We start from the raw sequence: 23489 nt of genomic DNA, 5'->3' as shown, positions 1-23489 counted from the left end.
AAGCCTTGGGTCCGGTCCTGTATTTCCTTCCCAAGGCCAACCACTTCCTCCTGGGAAACACTCAGCTCTGAGGTGCCTGTCACCGCGGTGGTTGTTTCTCCCCAGTTATCATCCTGAGAGGGGAAATGGAAAGGCGTGTTAGAGCCATGAATGCTCATTTGGATAGCCTGTGCTGTTTATATTGGTATTTAACTAAAACAAACAAACAAATGATACAAATTTTTTAAAGCTGTATGAAGTGATGGTTTTTTGTCAAAGTTGTGAGCTTTGTCTGTCTGTCCACTTCTGCTGTACTGCAGTAGAGAGCAAAACTGACTAAGCATTGAAAATGTTATGAAAAACCTGCAGATCAACCAATACATTTAAACCTGAATCACAAAGACAATAGTGTTTCAATTTTATTTCTTCCTTTGCACAAGAAACCACCACAGGTTTTGTACACAGAGAATCTATCATGTTTTATTTTCTTGGAGGTTTTCCTCATTATAACAAGCCTTCAAAATCCCTTTAAAGTAATATAGGATGACAGGATGGTATGTGCAGTACCATTCGCTTTGGAAGGAAGCTGCACACACTGAGTGAAGGCACATACACACAAGCTGACACACAAAAAGCTCAAGCTTTCCATGTCCATCATTACAAATTAGAGTCACATATTTTTTCCTTGACAGCAGGTCATTTTAAGCATCCAAAGACACATAGAGAGAATAAATTAATGACAGGTCTGTTCTAAAGAGGCAATTATTCTTTGTGTATCTCTCATTATTAATTCATGTAATTAGCCATTTGTTGTCTCCCAGAGTGTCACTGCATTGTATATATCTCCAACGACAACCAATCACAGGAGCAGCAGATGTAGCGAGAGGAATGAGGGATAGAAAAATGACAGGCCGAACAGACGAGCCTTAATGACTTCACACATGTGTGCACAGCCTGTGAGTAAATAAGATGGAGGGAAGAGGGTCACATTAGTTCTCACCTGTCTAGAGTGTGTGTAAACTGTGTGATTTCACGCTGCTGAGAAGTTAATATGAACTTTTGCAGATTAATCCTGCCGCTATTTGTGGATTGTAAAATATGAAATCAACTTTTCATTTGCATATTTCCAATCAGGAAAACCCAACATAAATATTAATTTTGTTCTCTGTTACTGTTCACAGCCAATTAACTGAGCCATGTTAGAGGAATGGATGCTAACCAGAGCCAGAAGGTGAATGAGCGTGAGAAGAAAAGCGAGAGGATGGTGGCGGTTAAGGTGTAAGAGAGCAGTAGGGGGAAGGCATCATACATCTGTCAGCTGATGTGTGAGGCCAGTGGATTGTTCTCACTATCAGCTTTGTTTTTGGGATAAAGTGAAACCCAGTCAGTCTCTGAGCGGTAAAATTAATAAGACAAATTTACATTACCTTGATGTCATCTCTTTTTAAATGTCAATTCAGCCTGTCACAATCCATTAGATGACTTTGCAATCACAAGTTAGAACTGGACTGACATCTCAGTGCAGCTGAATCATTGCTTGTCTACTTAACAGGTAGCTGTTATGAGCCATGATCAGATTGGTATCGTATGCTTGTTCTGTTTTCTGACAACAGAAATGAATGAGCAGTTCAGTTTGGGAAATTCTCTTTTTTTTATATTATTTTTGATGGGATTTAGATAAGAATCTTGATACCAGAAGTATGTCTGCATGATAGACATAAGCAGGAGTTAGCAGCCTGTTAGCTTAGCTTTGCAAGACTGGAGAACAGGGGAAAACAGTTTGGCACTCCTAAGTCTCACTGTTTAACAAATTATACCTCCTGTTTATCTGTGCAAAAAAATGAAGTGTAGAAATGACAGTTTGTGTTTTTACGGGTGTTTTTTTTTTCTTGGCTTGGTGCAGTGACTCCCTGGAGTCTCTGTTGGTTGTCTGGCAGTTAAACAAAGCTAAGCTACCCATCTGCTGGTTGTAGCTTCATATTGAGAAATCTTCACATTTGGATCTCAGCAAGAAAGCAAGTACTCTGGCTATTCCCCCCAAAATGTTGAATTATTCCTTTAAAACACTTTATGCTCACAGAGAGCAAGAAGGGACACATTACAGGTTGAACCAGCTCAGATACCCCTTGTCAGAAATCTTGGCTATCAGGCACCGTTTTGTTGTTTAAAGATATGGAGGAAGATGAGTACAAGCTACTTTCATATTGCTTACTGTAGCACAATTGCAGATCTTTACAAAAACAACCTAGAAACACTAGTGTACATCGGTCTCTGTTCGGTACGCTGCATCTGAACGTTTCATTCTCCCTAACAGTCTGTCTGCCAGAGTGTTTATCAGAATCAGAATCTGCTTTATTGGCCAGGTGTGTCAGACACATGAGAAGTTTGACTCTGGTATATCGGCTCATAGTGTGTATGTACATATCCCCATGCAAGGGGCAAATAAACAGTAAACCAGCATAAGGCTGTGTAATATAACAAAATAAGCAGTATTAGAAAGCAACAAACTGTGCAAACAATACAAAATAAGCAGTATAAACAGGCAGTAAACAATGCAGACAGACAAGCTTTCATGGTAAAGTCTCATTCAGTGACAGAAAGTGTGTATCCCTGACTGAGCGACCACACTATTAAAACCAGACATCAGGTATCAGTGGAATAATCCTGAAGATTAATGCTACTCTACTCAGTGTGGAGAAAGACCAAGTAACAGAGAGGATATAACAGAGAAGGGTTACAGGAGAGAGTGAGATTGGCATGATGGCTGCTTACTTGGCAGTCAGGCCCACAGCAAACATTCTGCCAGCTACAAAGCAGCTCAGCACCTCAGGTCTAACCTATAGGACCTATGAGCCTGAAAAGCAGTTTCCCTTCAGTTTACTCCATTCCTTCTATTGGCGTGATTAATTTTCCATCAAATCCCAAGCTGTTGGTGTGGTAGTTGTGAGTAGGTGTGTGCTGATTGATTCAGGGCAAAGAAGCAAAGTGTGAAATGTTAAAACAATAGTTTGGTGCTTCTCAACAAATGCTCTGTTGTTGCTGGTGCTATCACTGTGAGGAAACTGAAGCTGCTGCCTTCTGGCATAAAGTCACAGTGCCTAAGTCTCACAAAATAGCATGGGCAGTCTCAGTGACAGATTTGGCGCTCTCTCCATGACTCAACACACCCACACACACACACACACACACACACACACACACACACACACACACACACACACACACACACACAACACACACAGAAGCTGTGCTCCCAGACTGTATCCTTATGCCATAGGCATGCGTGTAAACATGAAGGATTATTCATATCAGCTTTCCTCACAGTGCTGTTTGGTTGGATGCTAAGGCTAATCTCAGGCTGTGAGAAGGTCCCTCTGCGAACAATGCTGTTCCAAAAAAGCACCGGCTGGAGCGAACTTTGGTGATGGTGGTGGCGGTGACGGTGGTGGCGGTGACGGTGGTGGCGGTGACGGTAGTGCCGATGTGCCAGTTGGACACATTTGTCTGCAGGGTTTATGCAATACAAAGGAAGATTATCTTACACTCCTGACAATAGATGTGAGTTACAAGCTGACAAGACAGCGTGGAATGTGGCTTCCCAGCCAGGAGGAGATGCGGAGCGGAGGCGGCAAAATGGGTCAGACCTCTCAAAAACTGTTAGAAAGTCTGTTTGAAGAAAATATCTAATCACACATACACTTTCCCCTTCTCTTTCTTTTATGTACAAACCAACACAGACAAATGATCTTATGATCTTATGATCTTAGATTAGACTGGAAACATCAGAGTGATGAGATTCAAGATAGCCACTAGTTGTTACTCAGAAATAATCTGGAAAAGATTTTGATTAAACAAATAATCTGTGAGCTCTGGAGGTGTCTAACTAAGCCAACCAGCTGCTGGTTGTAGCTGCATATTTAACATACAGATACAAGAGTGGTATAAAAAGAAAATAGGTGTATAAATGCCAATCAGTTTCTTTTACCAGAGATCACAGTATCTGACTGTGTCTTTAATCCCTGTAGAGTTGAATATCCACTCTGAGCTTCATTATGACAGCAGTCTGCTGCCACATGTCTACTTGAATCCTATTTTGCTTGTGGAGCTCAGCAGAATTAACTTCATGAGATGACTGGCACAAATTTGCTCTGCTTTCAAAGCCATCAGGCCTGACAGTTATACCCAGAATCACACATCCACATCCACACACTGTAAGGCAGCATTGCCTGTACAAATCCTCCCAGGCCGACAAGAGGGATGCTAATCCTCTGACCTATTCTCATCATTGTTATTATGTCTCGGGCACTGTGTTCAATGGTCAGCCAGCTGTGTGAGGGCAATTTTATAAGGTCATGGTGCAGAGTTAATAGCTGGATAACCGGGCCTTCTGATGAATGAGATTCCTGCGGGGACTGTGTCTCAGGATACAGCCCGCATTCCGTTCACACATCTCATTTTTGTATTGTTTAGTTTTGTTACTCCAATCAACATTTAACTGTCTTCAGTGTCAATACCTGGGCATCATCTCCATGATCTGCTGCTGATGTGGGTTCTCCAGGCAGTGGCTCTCCATTGTGAACAGGGGAGTCCTGGGATGGCGTGTCAGGGGGGTTTATGACAACGGACCTCTCAGAGCGACTGCTGTCTTTACTGCTGCTGGGCTTGTGCCGCTCATGGCTTCGATCCCTGGAAAACACATTAACATACATAATGAACATAAAGGACGGTATAGGTCTGAAATGTATGTAGACTTACATTCAGTATTGATTGATGTGTAGATTATTTTCTTGATTGATTTTTTCTTTTGTCTCTAAAATGTTGAAAATAAGACAATATATAATATATACTACATGAAAACATGTTTGGTACAATTTTCTTCAGCACAGCCAAATTTTTTGACCTGACAGTTATTTGTACATTTGACATACAAAATCAACGTGACCATCGACTCCAACATATTTTACTCATACTGTACTTCAAATAAAATCAGAAAATTTCTCACTTTGAAAAGCTGGACCAAGCAAATATTAACAAGTATTTCTGTTTAATAAATGACTGAAGCAATTAATCAATAATCAAAAACTCTGGCCATAAAATTCAATGTTATCAAAAAGTGCATTAATCGTTTTAAATCTATACTGTACTTGTGCACAGGATTAAAATCTTATTTACATCTTGTCTGAAGCCAAACTGCCATCAAACCTTCTGTATTTAGCTTCTAAAAAGTGAAAATGTCTGACATAAGAGTACATTTTTTGGACTGCTTGTCAAATCAATACATTTAAAGTCATCACCTTAGAATCATGACCTTGTGATTGGCAGTTTTATAGGCCAAACTATTTATCAAAAGATTGAGAAAATAATGAACAGATCAATAATGAAAACAACTGTTAAAGATAGCCCATCCAAAAACAAAAAACAAACAGATGGAATAACATGGAAGTTAATATTCTATCAGATAATTTCAGCATTGAGAAAAGGCCAGGAATGAAATGATTCTTTTATTTTCAAAATAGACAGAGCGAGTCACTGAAACAGGTTAGAGCCACTCAGCTGTGATGGTCCTAATCCACAGGTTCTGTCTGTTTCAATGTCCTGCTTGCTCCCGCTCTGTCTCTCTCTTAGTCTCCCATCTCATCTATTTGGCTTCAACCAACATGTGGCCCGCTCAAACTGAAGACAAACACAACAAACTCAACGTGCACCAAAAGCATTCCAAGGGCCAGGGTGAGAGGTGCAGCATGCGATCTAGCAAAAACAAATTCATGTCACAGGAAGGGAGCGACAGATACACATACAGTAGAGAAGCAGGCAGTTGGACAGAAAGGCAGACAGACAGGAAACACACCCATGTCGGTTTGAACGCCCGGAGCGGCTGGAGTGGTAGGAGTAGCCCGAGTGGGTCGACTCGGTGTCCATTCCAGCACAGTTCAGAGCCGGTGATTGGCCAGTAGGATGAAGAGAGACTCGTCGTGTGGCAGAAAGGGTATGTTGGCAGCAGTGATCAGGAGCAGGGATGGGTTGCTATAGTGACAGACCTCAGGAATCCACGGCAACTGACAACTACCCCAGAGAGCAGCTTTAGTAGCCACATTGACCTGAGAGACGGATAGATAGAGGGTATGAGAGAGATGTTTGCTTCCAAGCTACAGGGTATAACATGTAAGATATACTATAGCCAGGCTACAAGAAGATGCATATACACTCTATTAATAGGGCGTTTACTTCATATACTATTAAAAAAAATCTATTAATGGTGTTTTTCTCAACTGGTTCTACTGGGATATGTGTGTTTGTTTGTGTGCTCTGCTGCATATACTCTTTAACTGCCCACTAGGGATAAATGAAGTTCTTTGAATTGAACCAAATTGTTTGCTTGGATATGCTGTATAATTTTTGCAGCATAAAGTTTAAAATGCTCTTTGATTATTTATCTACACTGGAGGGAATACAGTACAAAACTCTGAGGATACAGTAAATGTTGCAGCCTTCATTTATTTATTACTAGATAAAGTTGAAAATACTGAGCTTAAAAACAGTGGACTAAACATTTACACTTACAATATATCTGTAAGTTTTTAATTGTTAAATGTAGATAATACTGGGAAACACACTAATTCAGATTGATAATTGTCAGATAAAAGTCAGACAAAATACAATAAATGAAATAAACAAGGAAATGATCTCAGTGTCCTTAATAATAGCTACAGCTCAGTTCACCACATAAAACATTCAACAAAATATAGATTTGCATTAATGTGTGGTACCTCTCTGTGTCATTATGAGGTTGAACTGAATCTGCCAGACTCATTTCCTGGGCCTTAATGTATCCCATGTGATACCGAAGGATAGAGTGCTTCACCATGCATGACCATTCATTTAGGCTTCAATCTACACCCTGTCTGCCTCCCAGCTGCTGTCCTGACAACCACCTGCCCATCACCATCCCCATCCCAGTCTTATTTTACTAACTAGGGCTCTTCTCCTTCCCATCATTTACAGGCTAGTTGTTATCTCTATAGCCAGTGGTGCATATAAACACTAAAACAGCTCATTCAACATATTAGAATGAGTGTGAATCCACACAGCAACATGGAGATTGTGCTCTGAAAATGATGGTTAGAAGATTAAAATGATACAGATGTGGTTGAATGTTTTTTTCTTTCCTTGTGTTACCCATCATGGGCAATGTGTCTGGTACATTTGAGAAACAAATTTCCCATTAAGGCTGGTCATGCAATGTATATACATTTTGTAAAAACATTGCCACTACCTCTAAAATTCCTTAAAGTATGTCAGGAACATTCTAGAATTCGTATTGTCTTACAGATCTGTATAGTAACCTGTCATCCAGATGTAAAACAACACTGTGGTGACTAAACGCACAATTTCTCTGAGAGTAAATCTGGCATTGTTCTTCTCTGGTGCAGTCGTTTGTGCTATCATATGCAGAGGAACACAATGTTGAACAAAACAGAGCTGTATACACCGAATTTCAATAAATAATGCACTTGAATGTTCAACTCATCGTATCAAAGCAGATATCGCAGCATCAAATTTTAAACCACAGTTTTAGTGGCATCTCTCTAACCCACATCTGGAGCGTCCACTGTTGCCTTGGCAACACTGGAGGCAGGAGGCCCCATCCTGCAGCACTAATCAATCACCCCTGCTGAGAGTAAATTTGTGATACATTTATCTGTGTGAGGAACAGAGTGGGGGGTGTGGGGGTACAAAGAGCAAACAATGGCTTCTCCTCATGCACGGCACCCGTATCACTAAATGAATGAGCCTGTGGTTCGAACAAAAGCCATTAACCCCCTGAGTGCTGATCTCTGAACACGTGGCAGTGGTATGTGGGCCAAGATGATTCCTTTGGGAAGCCACTCATCCCTGACACAAGCATGAAGACACATAGTAAACCAGGCCATGTGGAAAATTGCAGCCACAAGGTAAAAAAAACTATCAGTTACAAACCAACAGATAACTATCAATAAAGCACGTGAGGATAACAATATGAATCAGAGATGTGTGACTGCCTGTTTAGCCTGATCTATCCTAAAAATAAAAACTCAGCAATACTCTGTTGGTGTAGAAAACATAATCTCTAGTGAAGCATAGTTGCATCAGAGTAGACTGTTCTGGCTGGCTGCACCAAGAAGAGCTTCAGGAGGGCAGAAAGTGACACTAATGCAAAACAAACACTCATTAGTGTGTTTAGTAGATTCAGGCTGTTATGCAGGGGGAGCTACTGTAATTTCACATGATCTGGCTCAGAGATACAGTCTAATGGGGTGTTAATTCATTTTTTTGTTTTATCCCAAAGAAAAAGTATAAACAGACTGCACTATTTGTGGGTATCCATGGGGAGAGCTGAAACATCTGATAGGTCAGGTTCTTTGCAACATTTTTCCTTGTTGATCCAACTCATCAATTAATAACAAAACTGAGAATGTGGGATTTAATCGTCCTTGTCTCTAAAACTATTTGGTCTCCAAAGAGGTGTGGAACTTCAGATTCCATTAAAGTGTGATGCAGTGTTGGCTTCCTAAATGGCACAGATCTGCCTGATAGCACCATAGCATCTGAGCCCTCCCTCACACCCATTAACCCTGGTGTCTTCCTTCCTTTCTGTGCTCCCTGCTCTCATGGCATTATGCCATAATGTGCCAGATGCAGCAGCTGGGAGTCTGCTGGGCTAGTTCCTTTCACAGGTGTTTCACAGTTCAAAATCAAAATAAATCTCCCATCTACGCATAAAATATACAGTAAATTGTACTTTAGGGCTACATGTAATATTCCTGATCAATTAAACTACTAAAATTCTCAATTATCTGTTTAATTATTTGGTTTTGATAGTAAAAAGAGAGAAAAAGCAACACAGTGGGCATCACAGTTTTCCAGAGCCCAAGAGGCTGTCTTCAGATAGCTTGTTTTGTTCAAGCAGCTGTTCAAATGCTCACAATATTTTATTATCAGAGAACACTAAAGAAGACATTCATATGTGAGAACCAATGAACTGTCATACTGCCATAAACAGTTAACCTATTATCAGTTAATTTTCTGTTGATTGACTAATCAGTCAGCTGGCCAGTTGTTTCAGCTGTATATTATCTTACTGTAACAAAACACAATCTTTAAAAAGGGGGCACACATGAGTAACACAGTCCACTAAGCTCGGTAAAACCTCTAACAAAAGGCGATACAGTGTTTGGCACACACACACACTCACACTCAACACAAAGTAAAAGGAGAAAGCTAAGACCTGACACAGTTCTCTGGAATGCAAACTTAGTCCCATCTGATCTGCTCATGTTGAACTAAACTAAAGTACAGGGAGAGGGAGAGAGATAGTGCGGGGTGGGAACGCGGTGGAAGAGCTATCTCAGTTACATTCCTACTTTAACAGCCGTGCTTTAATGTCGGTAAATACGCACTACTGTGCAATGCGCGTTATAGTGTGCTACATAAACTTTGCAGGATCCTAATACTCCTCTGTAGCCTAAAGGCGGCGAAAGGTAGCTCCACTTCTCGTTACACGTCTGACACACTGCCCTGCGGCCAGAAAACATCCTTTAAAAGGGAACAACAGCAGAAGCATTGAGATTACAGCATTCTTTTGATCATTCATGGCAAAAAGAGCTTCCAGGGGATGACTCATCTGTTTAAGGGGGTTCCAAACCTCAGTGTCCCTCTCCACACAGGACCTATCAGCACTACAGGTAAATAATATATGGCTGTAGGTGCTACAGTTTCTCTGCAAAATCATGACTGAGATACCGTGGAAGACAGAGGAGACACGTGAATTTGGCTTCAGTCATCCAGCTGTGCACAGCGCGCTCTCCAGACAGCTGATGATAGTGATACGTATATTCGAAAAGCCCTTCATTTTAAAGCCTAGTGAGGTGGTGCTTTTCTATCATACAGCTGCGGTTCCAGTAGACATCGTTTCAATCTCATCCTGAACCCCATTAACCACAGTACGCTGAGCTTACTATCTCCTAAAATAAAGCGTGTGTTCTTTTGGTTGGGCATGCATTTTTTTTACATGTAATATGTGCTGGAGCAATATTTTAATAAAAAACTATAAAAGCTTAACCCACAGGTAAAGGTCTGATTTGAAGGAAACCATTTTCCCCATGACGACAGCATTGAACTTCATCAGTAATTCCTACATGGGGTTGTGTCTCAGGCTTTTGGCAAAGATACCCGGTGTAATGATCACAGCATCGCGATTATTAATCCATTAAACCAACCTTTTTCCTCAGATGTATGTCCTATTCATTTAAGTGTCGGTGCGAGTGTCTTGCCGCCGCGCTGCTGGTGCCGCTGCTGCTGTGAGGCGCGTCTGCACTGAGAGGTTGCTCCCTCATACAAACCTGGCCATTGTTGTTAGCAGGACCAGAGAGGGGAGAGGGAGGCAGCAAGGAGGTACAAAACCCTCAAGAGCGCTAAAGTGATTATTTTCAGCTGGAGCCCACTAGAGGTCGTGTTTTGGTTGTTTTGGAAACGCTGTAACAGGCGCGTTATCTCAGACATTTAAACAGACAGTGTTGTTTTACTTATTGTTACTCCAATACCATGTTTGGCCTTCACTATACGAAAAGGTATGCATGTGTGGAGTTTGATACCAGAAGCCTGCTTTCACATTCATCTGCTGAAGGAGGAACGTTTCTAACTTGGGTTTTGATGGTTTGATGGTTGATCAGTTTGGAAGCCAGTGGAACAGTTTAAACAAGTGAGGCATATAAACCTGAAACCTACAGTGGGAATGGACTTTTCAGTAGTTATCTTGTGCCCAGCATTTAAACATTTGAAATAAAAATTTTATTAAATTTTATTCAAAGATTATCAGTTGTGATGAAGAAGGACTAAATGTGTGTTTAAGTCCTTTGTAAAACATATTTTCTCTCTCACCCCAAGGGCCTGAAGTTCACCAATAAGGACCCAAAGGTGGGTCCTGCTTAAATATGTGATCATGAGGTCCTGTCTTCAAAAGAGGGTCCTTATGTCAAAATCTTATTATTTCCTACAATAGGACCACACCTACCAGCATAATAATAGAAAAGGAAAGGGACAGAAAATGGGCCGGAGGTTGGAGACATGGAGCTGACATACTGTCCAGTCATGGCAAAAAATATTGGCACCCCTGCATTTCTGCCAGATAAGGCACCACTCCTCACAGAAAGTGGTTGCAAACACATATTCTTTGGTATTCTCATCTTCTATACCGCGCAGTCCCAAATGGGGTCTTGGGCTTTGCTATTCTCATGTTTATTTATTTTGTTTGCATTGGAACAACACTAAAAAGCAGAAAACCCCCCAAATATCATACATTCCACACAGAACTCCAAAATTGGACTAGACAGAATTATTGACACCTTTTCAAAATCATCAGAAATAGTTGTATTTCCAGCATGTGCTGCTCCTTTAATTTGTAATGAAACTCACCTGGAGCAGTTAACAGGTACTGGCTATATAGAAACCACACCTCCAGCCAGTTAAAATGGAGAAAAGTTGGCTCAACCTTTGTGTCATGTGGACCACACTGAGCACGGAGAAAAGAAAGAAAAGCAAAATTTGTCTGAGGATCTGAGAACTACAATAGTGGAAACGCCTGGACAGTCTCAAGGCTCCAAGTCCATCTCTAGACATCTGGCTGTTCCTGTGTCCACTGTGCACAACATTGTCAAGACGTTTACAGCCCACGGCGCTGTAGCTAATCTCCCTGGATGTGGACGAAACAGAAAAATGGATGACAGATTGCAATGAAGGGTTGTTCAGATGTTGGATAAAGAGCCTCAATCAGCTTCCAAACAAATTCAAGCATCTTCAGACAGAGCACAGAGACAAAGTTTAAACACCATGTTTTGCTGTTATGAAAAGAGTCACTTTTACATTCATCCAAGAAATAAAGGAAAAACGCCAAGAAATGTGGCAGCGATAATAGTAACAAGCTACAAGCAAAGAAGGAAACACTCCATAAATGTTTACCACATTTTATTAGCTGTCTGCATCAAGAGCAACAACACAAACAACAACAACAATAATGTGTTCACCATATAGCAATACTGAGTTTTAAAGTTCAGTCTTGACTTCAGCAGCAACTGACAAACCGGTTTCACCTCAAGGTCCATTTAGGAGTACAGTAGTTGTTCTATCTGAGCGCTTTCTACGTGTGAACACCGACAACACAGTGACACTTCAGCAAACTCTGATAACGCTCTTATGAAGTGGCTGAAAGCACCAGAACAGCAACTAAATGTAAATAAAGCAGCATTTCCAGTGACTCAAGACACATGAGGAACATGAAACTATATCCTTTAATATGAACTGAAGAGCACTAATGATTCTTTAACCATAACCTGGCATAGCGTTATGCGCATCTGAGGTGAAATCAAGTAGCACTCCATCAGAGGGCAGTGTTACTCCTTGTGAATGCTAAGTCTTTACCAAAATGAAGAATATGTATGAAAGAAGCATGGCATAACATTTAAGGCACAGCACTAAAGCTGGCCCCACATGAGAGTAAATTTAAGTCTAAAATCAAGTCTAATTCCCAGACACTGTGGTGTGTGATGGCTCTATGCAGACCTTTGGACCAATACTGGCTAAAACTATTCAGAATCATCTGTGTATGAGCTTTAATTTCCCTGCTCCATTCATCTTAAAATCTGGTGTTAGCCTTCCCATTTCCCCCTCTAGTCCTTTGTATCCCGTGTGTAGACCAGTGTGTAGTGTGTAGACAAAAGGCTGTCACTCTTGCTGCCGGAATAGACATGAACAATACCCAAAGCCCCTCGGGCCACATTATACTGCAGAGACTCATATAAAAGGATGAGAGAGGCAATGCAGACAGCCTCTGACTAATGGAGAGAAAACGCAAAGGGATAAGCAGGAGTTCACGTCCGGTGGCTGATCTAATGGGATATAGAGTAAAAGACTTCTGTTGGCGATGTGAATAGTCAGGGCAATAAGCCAGACACTGGAGCAAAACCTTAAATGTTCAATAATTTAAGAAACCTTGAACAGCAGGTTCTAGGACAAACTGTTGTGAGGCTGTTTTTACATTCTGATATAGATATGGGCTAAACTTACCAAAGTTATTCACCCACATTTTACCCAACACATTTTGGCCTCGATCCAAAAACACTGAACCAGAACTTTAATTGTGACGGTAAGTTCTCTGTTCTTTCATTCTGCCAGTTAAAAACAAAATTCCTACAAATGTTATTAAAAAAAGGTGGGGTGGGGGGGACTTTCACCATCAGTCAGATAACAAAACATGCTGAGTGTTGTAAAAACAACTGTGCACTTCACACACCAGTACACTTGCAAGGACATTATATGAAAGGTTCTGGATGTTTGTTTTTTTTGGTTGCTTCTTGTATACTCTTACATTACTGTCATTTGTATGGATGTGCATGTGCGCATGTGTCCCCAGAGAGAAAGCAGACGGATGGCCACCATATGGTTGCTGTGGTTTGTCTGGAGAAACACCTGCCTCATCCAATACCAAGCCCTCAGCCACATCCCAGAGGAACAGCATGTGTGGTATAGCTACTTCACCTGAAGTAAAAAATAACTACATAAAAATGTCAAATATGCTAAATGTATTCCCAATCAGGTTTTGCCTTTTTAAGACACTGCACAAGTTAGCTGTTATATTTTATCTTCAACATATAGATTTCAAATCCAGTTTTAGCTGCAGCTGAATCCCAGTGAAAGTACACAAAAGACCAGTCCACTATTTTTTTGTGTAATTGAAATAAATATTTTTACAAACGGGTACAAATGGGAATCAAAGTCACAAAAAAAAAAAATAATAATAATAATCAGACTAATTACAAAACATAGGGGGTCAACCTTTGTCAAAAATGATCATAGAAGCTCCCAGAAATATTTCCATTCGTTCCAAACATTTTGATGACAGCATCCTGCAGCTGTTTCCCATGATAAAAAGTCAATATGATGTTCCCACAGGACAGTGTGTCTGTAGTGTGTAGAGCTTGTGGTATTGATATATATTTTAGCGTTGCTTCCTGAAATAACCCAGCTGCTCATCATGTCTCAGTGAAATCTCCAACTGTTCACCGTGTTACAGCCTAAACATCCAGCACGTGGTTGAGGTAGGAGATGTAACGAATCGCGAGTCGTAGGATCTCAATCTTGGACAACTTCTTGTCTGGAGGGAGCGTTGGGAGCAGTTTTCTCAGCTCAGCAAAGGCCACGTTGAAGGCCACTACGCGGATTCGCTCCCTGGTGGCGTGCGCGGATCGATACTTAGCTGTCGCGCGCCTTCTCCGCCTCTTCTCCTCCCTGCTGAGGGCGGTCACACGCACGGGGCGCGCCTTCCCATCTCCATCCACCGGCTCCGCCTCGCACTGCGCTTTCCAAGTGTCGAGGAGAGCCTCCGTGTCGGTTTGGCCCCAGGGCAGCTCGGGCTGGTCAGGACTGAGCATCATGCTCCTGACCTCACACTGCAAATGTCCTAAAGAAAAACGGGATAAGTGAGCAGAAATAAATCCACTGATGTTTGGAAATGATACCGGTTCAAATTTATGACCAATTGTTAGAAATCAGAAGCTATACACACAATATTTATTCATCTATTTAAATGTATACAGTAGACTACATTTCATACATGTAAACCTATGTAGGCTACTCTACATTAAAATGCATTAATGTGGTTTCAAAATACAAGAATTGACTCTTTTTAAGTTCTAGCTAATCTTATTTGCAGTAGGCCTACCTTTCAGAGCTGATATTATTTTAGGATTATTTTATTGTTCATTACCTTTCCGGTTGTAGCTCCTTCAGTAGTCAGATTTTAGATAAAACCATGTGACCGAAGGCCAAATATGAGGTGACTATATTCTTCTGCTGCTAATATGCTGTTGACCTGATTAGGCCCCATACATTTTCATTTTTATCTGTTCATATTTTATATTGACGTGCACAATTTGTGTGTTATTTATGTAAATAGTGCGTCTTTTAAGCTGAGAGCTGCTTTCGTTGTGACTTGACTCTTGACTAGGTTATTGGTGCTGCCTCCCTGTGGCGGTGCCTGTCGGTTGCTATCCAGCCCCCATTCCCCCGTCAGGCCGTGTTTCCCCGTTCAAACAGTTTGCAGTAGCGCCCCTCTGAGGACAAGAGCAGGGTTCAGGTCGGAGGAAACATCTCGACGAGGGAACAGATCAGGACACAACACCTGCGCTGTCCGTGGTCCTGAAACATACTGTCTGTGACATGTCAAATAACTTTGTGACGTACCGAATTTTTTTAAATCTAGTTTTGTTGTATGAGAAGAAGTGAAGAAGCATCAGAGAAGAAAACATCATATTCTGCCTTGTGAAATCGTTAGTGTACGGGATGAAACTGTGATTCGCTTTTGGTATTTTCATACTTGTTTTAAGGAAAGGTTATACCACTTTATGGACTCACAATATATATTTATTTACGTTGAAGTTATTATTTATCAAGTGAACTCCGAACGAGAAGGCTCACAGCTTTTTCATTAGCTATCCTAGTTGTGTTTAAATCTTTTTACTTTTGAACAGTTGTCTTTTTTTTTAAATCAACTGATCGTAAAGTTTTGTAACAAACCTTAAAACCGCACAGCAGGATGATTTCTGTTTATCCTGGCACAGAAACAACATTCAACTTTAACTTACCTTGCATATTCAAAGAACCAGATCCAAATGGTTCATAATGTCGCATCATAAAGCTGCATCAGTTAACAGCTAGGACAGGTAAGGCTCTCTCTCCACCAGCCTCCGTGCTGCTTTGGCTCCCATTCCGTTGGAAACAGGGGGATTGAGATTAGGTTTGACTTCGGGTGAAGCAGACATGCTCCTGCAGTCCCGCTCGTCCTCCCCCCAGCCCTAGCGCGCCTAGTGCGCTTCGCTTCTGCAAGTCGCTTTGTTGCTCTGCGCCTGGCTGTGCGCAAAATAAGACACCAGCTGGAGCGAAGTGACGAGGGAGTGTTTAAAGCTCTCCCTCCTTTCACTCCTATTCACAGTAGACCTACTTGCGTGCGGAGCTTTACCACTCAGATTTGTCTCTGTAGACGTTTCATTCCAAACGTTGGAACCCAACAAACTTATTAACAGCAGCCTCGTTGTCGATAAACAGATAATTCTCCAGTTGTCGTCAGTAGGCTACCTGAGTCTTAATATAAAGACATAAAAGAAAAGAAAAATGTCTTAGTCTTATCTACAAAATAAACACTGTCTCCTCCAGAAACTAACACCTGCTGTTGTCTATCCATTAAAACAAAAGAGAAGCAGCCCATTGTGGCCTGAGTTTTAGTGGAAGATTGGGTTATATGTGCAGGAGCTGGAGCTGGTGACAATTATAAAGCCTGATTTTGTGTAGTTTGTGTTTTAGTAGCCTGCTGTTTATGGTCACATATAGTAGGTGTAGGTTGTGGGTGTTGTTGATCTGCTCATCTCTAAGAGAGAAATGTCACCATGGAGTAAATCACTTCCTCCTCCCATTTAGCCTCCTTCTCTGTGCCTGGGCTGGAAAATGTTTCCTAGGATGTCGTCAGAAATGGCTCCATAAATGCCCACTTGAGTTCATGTGTTATTGAGAAGGACCTGACATCTGACTAACATTATTATCACTCTCTTCAAACCAAGATGTGACCATTTCTGTCTCGTATATTGGGAAGTGACCTAGATATGCTGCAAATCACAGGAAGAAAAGATTTAATTTCAGAAAAAAAATTATATTTCTAGGCTCCACTCTTGATGGTGTGGTCGAGGATCAAGAGCAGGACAGTTTTTTCAGCCTACTGTGACTTAATGTAGCTGTTTCATTGGTTTGAATGGGTATTGGGAGTATTTGAGGTATTGGGAATGTAAACTGTAACACTGACTCACCCCTATTTAAAAATACACACAATCCCCAAAGAGGACCCACTGAGAAAAGTTTGGCTCTGTGGTGTATAGTTAAATAATACAAAAAGCTCTGTGTCTTAACAGCATGCACAAATGTGGACCCTCCCCAACACAGAACTCACATAACAACCACTTGATTTCAGGAGAATCCTCTGTGACCATTACTCAGGTGGATTTTCAAGCCCTGTGCCCTTGGCTTCACTCCACCTTGTCTCTCCGTTGTCCTCTTCTCCCTCTTTTCTACAGCAGTTTTCCTGTTCTAGCTGCTCGTCCGTCTCAATCTGGACACCATCTGTTTAAAAGCCAAAGCCACAAACCTCACATTTCCATCTCCTCCTCCTCGTCTGTTGATGCAAGTACATGGGCATTTTGATTTCATCCACAGTAAAACAATTCAATCAACAGCAGGTTCAAATTTTATATGAAGGAATAGTTTGATGTATTTTAATGGTGAGATGTTTGTTTGTTTACATACAGGATATTACTGCGAGTGCAGTGTTTTTTGGTTCCTCCATACTTTCTCACACTTTCCATCACTTTAAGTCAGTTTACCATTTGTTTAACCCTCACGTGTCTCTATGAAATCACACATTGTAAGTACAAAGGAGCTGAAGTTGTTAAATTTTAATCTGATTCCTATTTTTGCCCACCCCCTCCCTCAGTCATGCTTTGTGTCTGGTTACCATCTGCTGTTGTAATTTGTTTCTGCTGATTTGGAATCAGATCTAATCGATCGGTTCAGTTGCCATGGTTACAGTAGTGAGAAGGAAGGGGGAAGACAGGTGAGACAGCTAGACACTTGTCGAGATTAAAAATAAAGAATTGATCGACTATATCGGGGCTGCAACAACTATTGTCATTGTTACTTGATCTGGTGGTTATTTTCATTAACAATCAACCATTTAGTGTTTAAAATGAAAAGAAATTAAGGACAAATGCACATCAAGAATTGTGAGACCCTAAGTATTTTCCATTGGCTTGTTTTGTCTAATTAAAGGTCCAAAAACCAAAAGCTAGTGAATTAAAAATAATGTTAAACCCAGAAAGCAGCAAATTGTCACATTTGAGAAGCTGGAACCAAGCAGTATTTAAATTTTTTGCTTGCTATAGAACTTAAATGATTAATTGGTTATTAAAAGCTATTAATTTTTGGTTGATCAACTTAAGTTTATGAACTCATTGTGGCTGTATTTCCACTGAGAAGATGGTTTCAAAATGAAATGCACTCATTTCTTTTCTCAAAACTTTGAAAGAAATTAGTGGGAAGCCATTTAGGAAACACAGGCCCATAGACAAAACTGTTACCAAGTAAACAGATGAGCAATGCACTGATTTAATGAAGTGGAGCTGTCCCCCTCGCCTTCTGTTTACTTACTACAAAACAAACAATCAAGCCCGTCTAACAAGTTTTTATACAGTTTTCAGCACTTGGATGAGTTTTGCTGTTAGGCCGGTGCATAAAATCCTTAAATAACTGAAAGAACAACCCAGAGGAAAACAATGAGAAAGTAAACAAATCCTTAACTAGATTTAATTGGTACAGAGATGCTTAAGGAAAAGCACACCTGAGAGTGACACTGGGGAACGCCTGTGCGATGTTCTAAGTGAGTCCTTGAAACTTTAAAGCAGCAACTTGATGCTGATTCTAACTACTTAAATAGGACTTCTGTTCAGCCATTTCAGTAACGCAGACATTACAGAGGACACCTGTTTCTAACTCCTCACAGGAAGTTTATGGACAATGGAGAGCGGTAAAATGTTAATGTGACAGAGGGAGACATGCACTTATTCTGGAAACAGTGACTCTTATCACATGTCTGTGTTGAAACATTAAATAAACATGCATGAGGTTTGTCTGTTTTTCACTCTATTGATAATGTAATTCAGTGTTAGTCATTGTTAGTTACAGTTCAGTGGAGGTTGCTTTGATGCTTTGCTTTCAGGCACTTTGGCTCACAAAGCCTTTACTCAGCTGACAAACACATAACAAGTGACCTGTTATCCCAGTGAGGACAGAAGAGAAGAAAACAGTAGAGAAAAGAGCTAAACGGCCCTCAACAAACTGCAAAAACTGCAGTGGGAGTGAACATTTAAAATAATGTGTACACTGACAGACCAAAAAAAGAAAAATGACAGGATGGAATACACAAAGTAATAAAAGTTGCAGCTTCCTTGTATGTAGATGATTTAGATAGCTTTTTATTTTAGCCGTGACCAATTCAAATGATTAGAGTAACTCAGGTCTGTCTCAGTGGGAATGTTTTTAGACTTGGTAACATTTTCAGCCCATAATACTGTGTGAAAATTTACAGAAATGGATCCACCTTGAAATCAGGCTGCCATGCCTACTGTGACACAGCAAATGTTAAAATTGTACTAGCAAATTTACATAAGAAGAATCCAAAAATGTTGCAGGTGGTACCAAAGGTTTACCATTTACTGGCACGAGCTGCTAGAGGAGACTAGTACATACAGGCAGTACAGTGTTATTTCTAGTAATTCCATTTCAATGTAGCTATATGTCATTAAAAATACTTCTTGTCATGTATATTTTTGTTCCTTTCCTAAAAAATTATTGTGCATTTCATCACTGTTGTAATTGAAACAGAAGAGGAACTCAGCAAAGATATTTAAGCTTTTGAAAGAGGCCTTTTCAAGGCCTAAACTTTCTCCATCTGCCATGACTTGAATGACTTTCATTTTGTGTCCGTGCCAAAAAGCCATACTGAAAGTGTGGCAAAAGTATCAAGGCGTATAGTAAATCTCAGCTCTGCTCACTTATGGTCATTCCAGTGATTAGATCAGAGACATTAATCTGTTAAAGGTTGCAGTTTGCATTTATTGCAGTGATTCTGTTCTGCCAAATATATAGCCACAATTCATGACTTACCATCTGGATGGCTGTTATTCACTTTGGTCTTAACCTCCCAGTGCCCTGGCAGATACTATCAAACTGTGATTAGGCCATAAACTGCATCAAATCAGTCTCTTGCTGCCATCTAGTGTTAAAAATGAGGAAGTATTGTACTTTCCAGCATAGTTGGAAGTGCATGGGTTAATGGACGATGAGATTTTTTGGCACAAATGCAAAAAATGTACTCCCATTCCACCACATTGTGGTTTTGGATTTTTCTAGCATTATTTAAATCAAACACAGCACTGAACTTGATGATTCTGCTTATGTTAAATGTCTAGAGCAGACATCTCCCAACTGGAACTTTGAAGGTTCGTGCCTGCAGTCCACATGTTGAAGTGTCCTTGGGCAAGACTCTGAACCCCCCAAGTTGCCTGTGATGGCGGCGTGTATGGGCGCAGCGGCCTGGGGCCCCTCGGCTCCAAGCAAAGTTTCATTGTACGTGTCACAATGTTACAATAAAGTAAAGCTTCTTCTTCTTCTAAATCTCATCCAAAGATTTCTGCCACAGTTCCTCTCCACAGATATTATACCACATATTTTACAGGACATCACCAAAGGAAACTTCTGATGTGGATAATATTTTATCAAAGAAAAACAAATCTGATATCAAGCCTGTTTGTATTTCTTTAACATCTTAATAATTTGTCAGTAAGTCTTTTGTAGCCGTACACCCTGCAGCAGCAAAAATAAACAAATGCTCAGCAAATAAGCTTACTTAACTCAGATAGTCATTGTGAAATGACTTAACACATTCACAATAAATAATATATTTTACTTTTGTAGCATCTGGAAATTATTGCAACTTCTACTAATGTAAGTATGTATAAGCATTGCATTTAAAGTGTGGCCATATATACAAATGACCAAACAGTAATTTTCTTACATTTGCCACATGATGGCACTATAGGCTACATTTTAACATCATTATTCAGCACTGTCATACTTAGTGAGAAAGTCAAACTTGCTGAAAACATCTGTATTTTGTGTATGTACCTTTATATACCCCATGCACTCTGTAATTTGCGTGGACATGGTTATAATTAAAGGAGGTCCTCATGTGCCAGAATGAAACATGTGGCCCAGCCTGATGACCTTGTAGAGCACACACCAAATAGCTGAAATGTTAGAAGGAGTTGTGAAACATACTTGTGAGCATTGCATACAATGTTGCAACAAAACAGCCTTGAGCCATGGGGTTCAATATTTCACAAACCATGAAAGTATAGCTCACAGCATAACACTCAATCCCTTCTTGTCACAGCAGAGGGACTGCAGCCCGAGGCTCAATATGAAGAGCAATGAACACCAACCTACTAGTGTGGTGATGGCCACAGCAATGAAAAGAGCACCAGAATGTCTCATAGCTTTAAATATGAACAATCCATATGGCGGTTTGACAAATACCTACAACTCAAATCAATCTCAGTAAGTGAGAGAAATGGGAGGGGGGGACCGAGAAGAAAGCTGACAAAGCACATCCATATGTTTCAGGCATAGCATCCCAGCGTGCATGTGCACCTACAGTATGTGCTAATGTGTAGCAGTTGCTCATTAACCCCCTGTCTCACCACACTTCCTTCCTTCCTTACTGTGGCTGCATAGATGATACTCAGAACTGGTTTTGGTTCCATATGTGTGCCAGCTCGCGCCTGCCTTTGATGCCCATTTACTAACTGTTTTGTTTTGTTTTTGTGAGTGGGTTTGGCCCTATGCAACTGTTTCTTTACATGAAAGTAATGCAACGGAAAACTGAGCTGGAGACTGGTAACAACGGAGTGACATGATGACTCAGTCAGATCTGCTTCATGTGGTTTGAAGACATCGGGAGTGGCACACAATTTTTAAGCATCTTCCACACAGACAGACATGACCTCAAAAGTCCACTCGTATAAAAAGACACAAAAACAGAGGCATGATAAAACAAAAATAAATACTGGATTCTGCCCTTTTCTGGGTAGACTAAAAAGGAAAAGACAAGCAGTCTTGGAGTAGAGGACACATGTGCAGGAACACTATTGTAAATACACCCTGTGTTTAAATCTGCAGCTGATTAAACCTACACACTCTTGGCTTTTAGTGGCACATAAATTCCAGTCCTGTTAAAAAAGTGCTTCCACCACAGCAGCTGATTGACTGATGGCCCTGACTGCTGATTGACAGCACCTGTGAGAGTGCAAATGAGCCACAGACTTGGTGTATAAATGCATCATGTTGAGGGTTGTTCTAAAGTGAGCTGCATTTTCTGTTATTGTGCTGGTGTAGTTGTCCTTTACAGCTGACTGTCTGCTTTAGGATGGGTGAGTACTTTTTTTTTTTGGTTTTGTTTTAAGTTGGCTCTGGCATTTTTTAAATTGCTTTTATCTCTAATTCTTGGATCGGTAGCAAAGAAAGTCTTGATCGTGTATGCCCATCAGAGCTCTGGCTCATTCAATGCTGCAGTCAAAGATGCTGCTGTGGAAGCTCTAACTGCTCAGGACTGCACAGTGGAAGTATCTGACCTGTACACCATGAAGTTTAAAGCAACTGCTACTGCTGAGGATATCCTGGGTATCTAAACATCCCACAGCCACTGACTGAATAAAGTGTTGCTGTTGACTGCTATTCCATACAGGTAACGCTTACTCTCTCTACAGGTGAAGTTAAAAATGCTGAGAACTTCTGCTACTTGGAGGAGACTAATCTGGCATGGGAGGAAGGAAGACTGTCTCCTGATATCACAGAAGAGCAACGTAAAGTCACAGAGGCAGACTTGATCATCTTTCAGGTAACACCTGAGTGGCAGTAATGTGTTTATGCTCAGAGTCTTCCCCATTGAGACTAATGTTAAAACCTTTTTAAGTTCCCCATGTACTGGTTCACTGTGCCTGCCATCATGAAGGGCTGGCTGGATCGAGTGCTTACAAAAGGCTTTGCCCATACTCAGGAGAGGAGATACAGCCAGGGGATCTTCAAGGTAAGGATCATAATAAAGTATTGGGTGTTTTGTTCCCTTTTTGTGAAAGGAACTTCTCTCTGCCCAGGACAAGAGAGCCATGTTGTCCTTCACCACTGGGTCTTGTGAGTCCATGTTCAGTGCAGATGGCATCAATGGAGACATGAATGTCACACTGTGGCCACTGCAGGTATTTTATAAATAAATGTCGTGTCCTGAACTACTGTGGCTTTAAGGTTCTAGCTCCTCACATCTTCTGGGCTCCAGCTTATGTTGCTGATGAGGCCCGCAGCACCATGCTGGAAGCCTGGCGTACCAGGCTTCAGGGCCTCCTGGGAGAGGAGCCACTCTCCTTTACCCCCTTGGACTGCTTTGATGGGGAGAAGGGTTTCCAGCTGAAGCCTGAAGTCTACGAGAAACATGCCACCCAGGAGTTTGGCCTGACAGTTGGGACCCACTTGGGAAAACCACTGCCACCCAACAACCAGATGAAAGCTGGCGTCTGAATATGGTGCCTTAATCAGTGTTGTGATAATAAAATGCATCTTGACAGCAATATTCTGACTGTTATTTGGAACATACTGACTTGGTTAAAACTTCTTGCTGGTAATGAAATCAGGACTACAAACATTGGTTTCAGTCAGCGTTTGGAAGAAACCCTGGCCTTCTAAATTTTCAGAAAGTCACGCCACTTTGAGACTAATGGCTTTATTGGTCTCAAATCTGCACTTCAAGTTTTCTTTGTATGGGAAAGCCC

The 23489-nt window shown here is 41.0% G+C and overlaps 3 protein-coding genes across 3 annotated transcripts in view; 1 reads left to right on the top strand and 2 right to left on the bottom strand.

The window, feature by feature from the left end:
- Positions 1-10269, bottom strand: part of LOC109951362 (vang-like protein 1) — an 18378-nt gene extending 8109 nt beyond the window's left edge. The window contains exons 1-4 of the mRNA XM_020585829.1: positions 10236-10269; positions 5828-6077; positions 4494-4665; positions 1-113 (exon numbers count right to left, since the gene is read on the bottom strand). Of these exons, the coding sequence (XP_020441485.1) occupies positions 1-113; positions 4494-4665; positions 5828-5898 (356 nt within the window). The 5' untranslated portion in view covers positions 5899-6077; positions 10236-10269. The remainder of the gene's footprint in view (positions 114-4493; positions 4666-5827; positions 6078-10235) is intronic.
- A 3727-nt stretch (positions 10270-13996) lies between these two features.
- LOC109951376 (helix-loop-helix protein 2-like) lies at positions 13997-15962 on the bottom strand. The gene is made up of 2 exons (XM_020585847.1): positions 15654-15962; positions 13997-14470 (listed from the first exon to the last, which is right to left on the bottom strand). The coding sequence occupies exons 1-2, from the start codon at positions 15700-15702 to the stop codon at positions 14085-14087; spliced, it is 435 nt and encodes a 144-aa protein (XP_020441503.1). The 5' UTR covers positions 15703-15962; the 3' UTR covers positions 13997-14084.
- A 6036-nt stretch (positions 15963-21998) lies between these two features.
- LOC109951369 (ribosyldihydronicotinamide dehydrogenase [quinone]-like) lies at positions 21999-23288 on the top strand. The gene is given in 6 exon segments (XM_020585840.1): positions 21999-22097; positions 22183-22347; positions 22434-22564; positions 22640-22753; positions 22821-22937; positions 22939-23288. Coding segments are annotated over 6 exon segments (831 nt in total). The 5' UTR covers positions 21999-22093; the 3' UTR covers positions 23239-23288.
- Positions 23289-23489: the final 201 nt, after the last annotated feature.

Source organism: Monopterus albus, unplaced genomic scaffold (assembly GCF_001952655.1).
Source record: "Monopterus albus unplaced genomic scaffold, M_albus_1.0 scaffold380.1, whole genome shotgun sequence".
NCBI lineage: Eukaryota > Metazoa > Chordata > Actinopteri > Synbranchiformes > Synbranchidae > Monopterus > Monopterus albus.
This window is presented reverse-complemented; position numbering and strand designations above follow the sequence as displayed.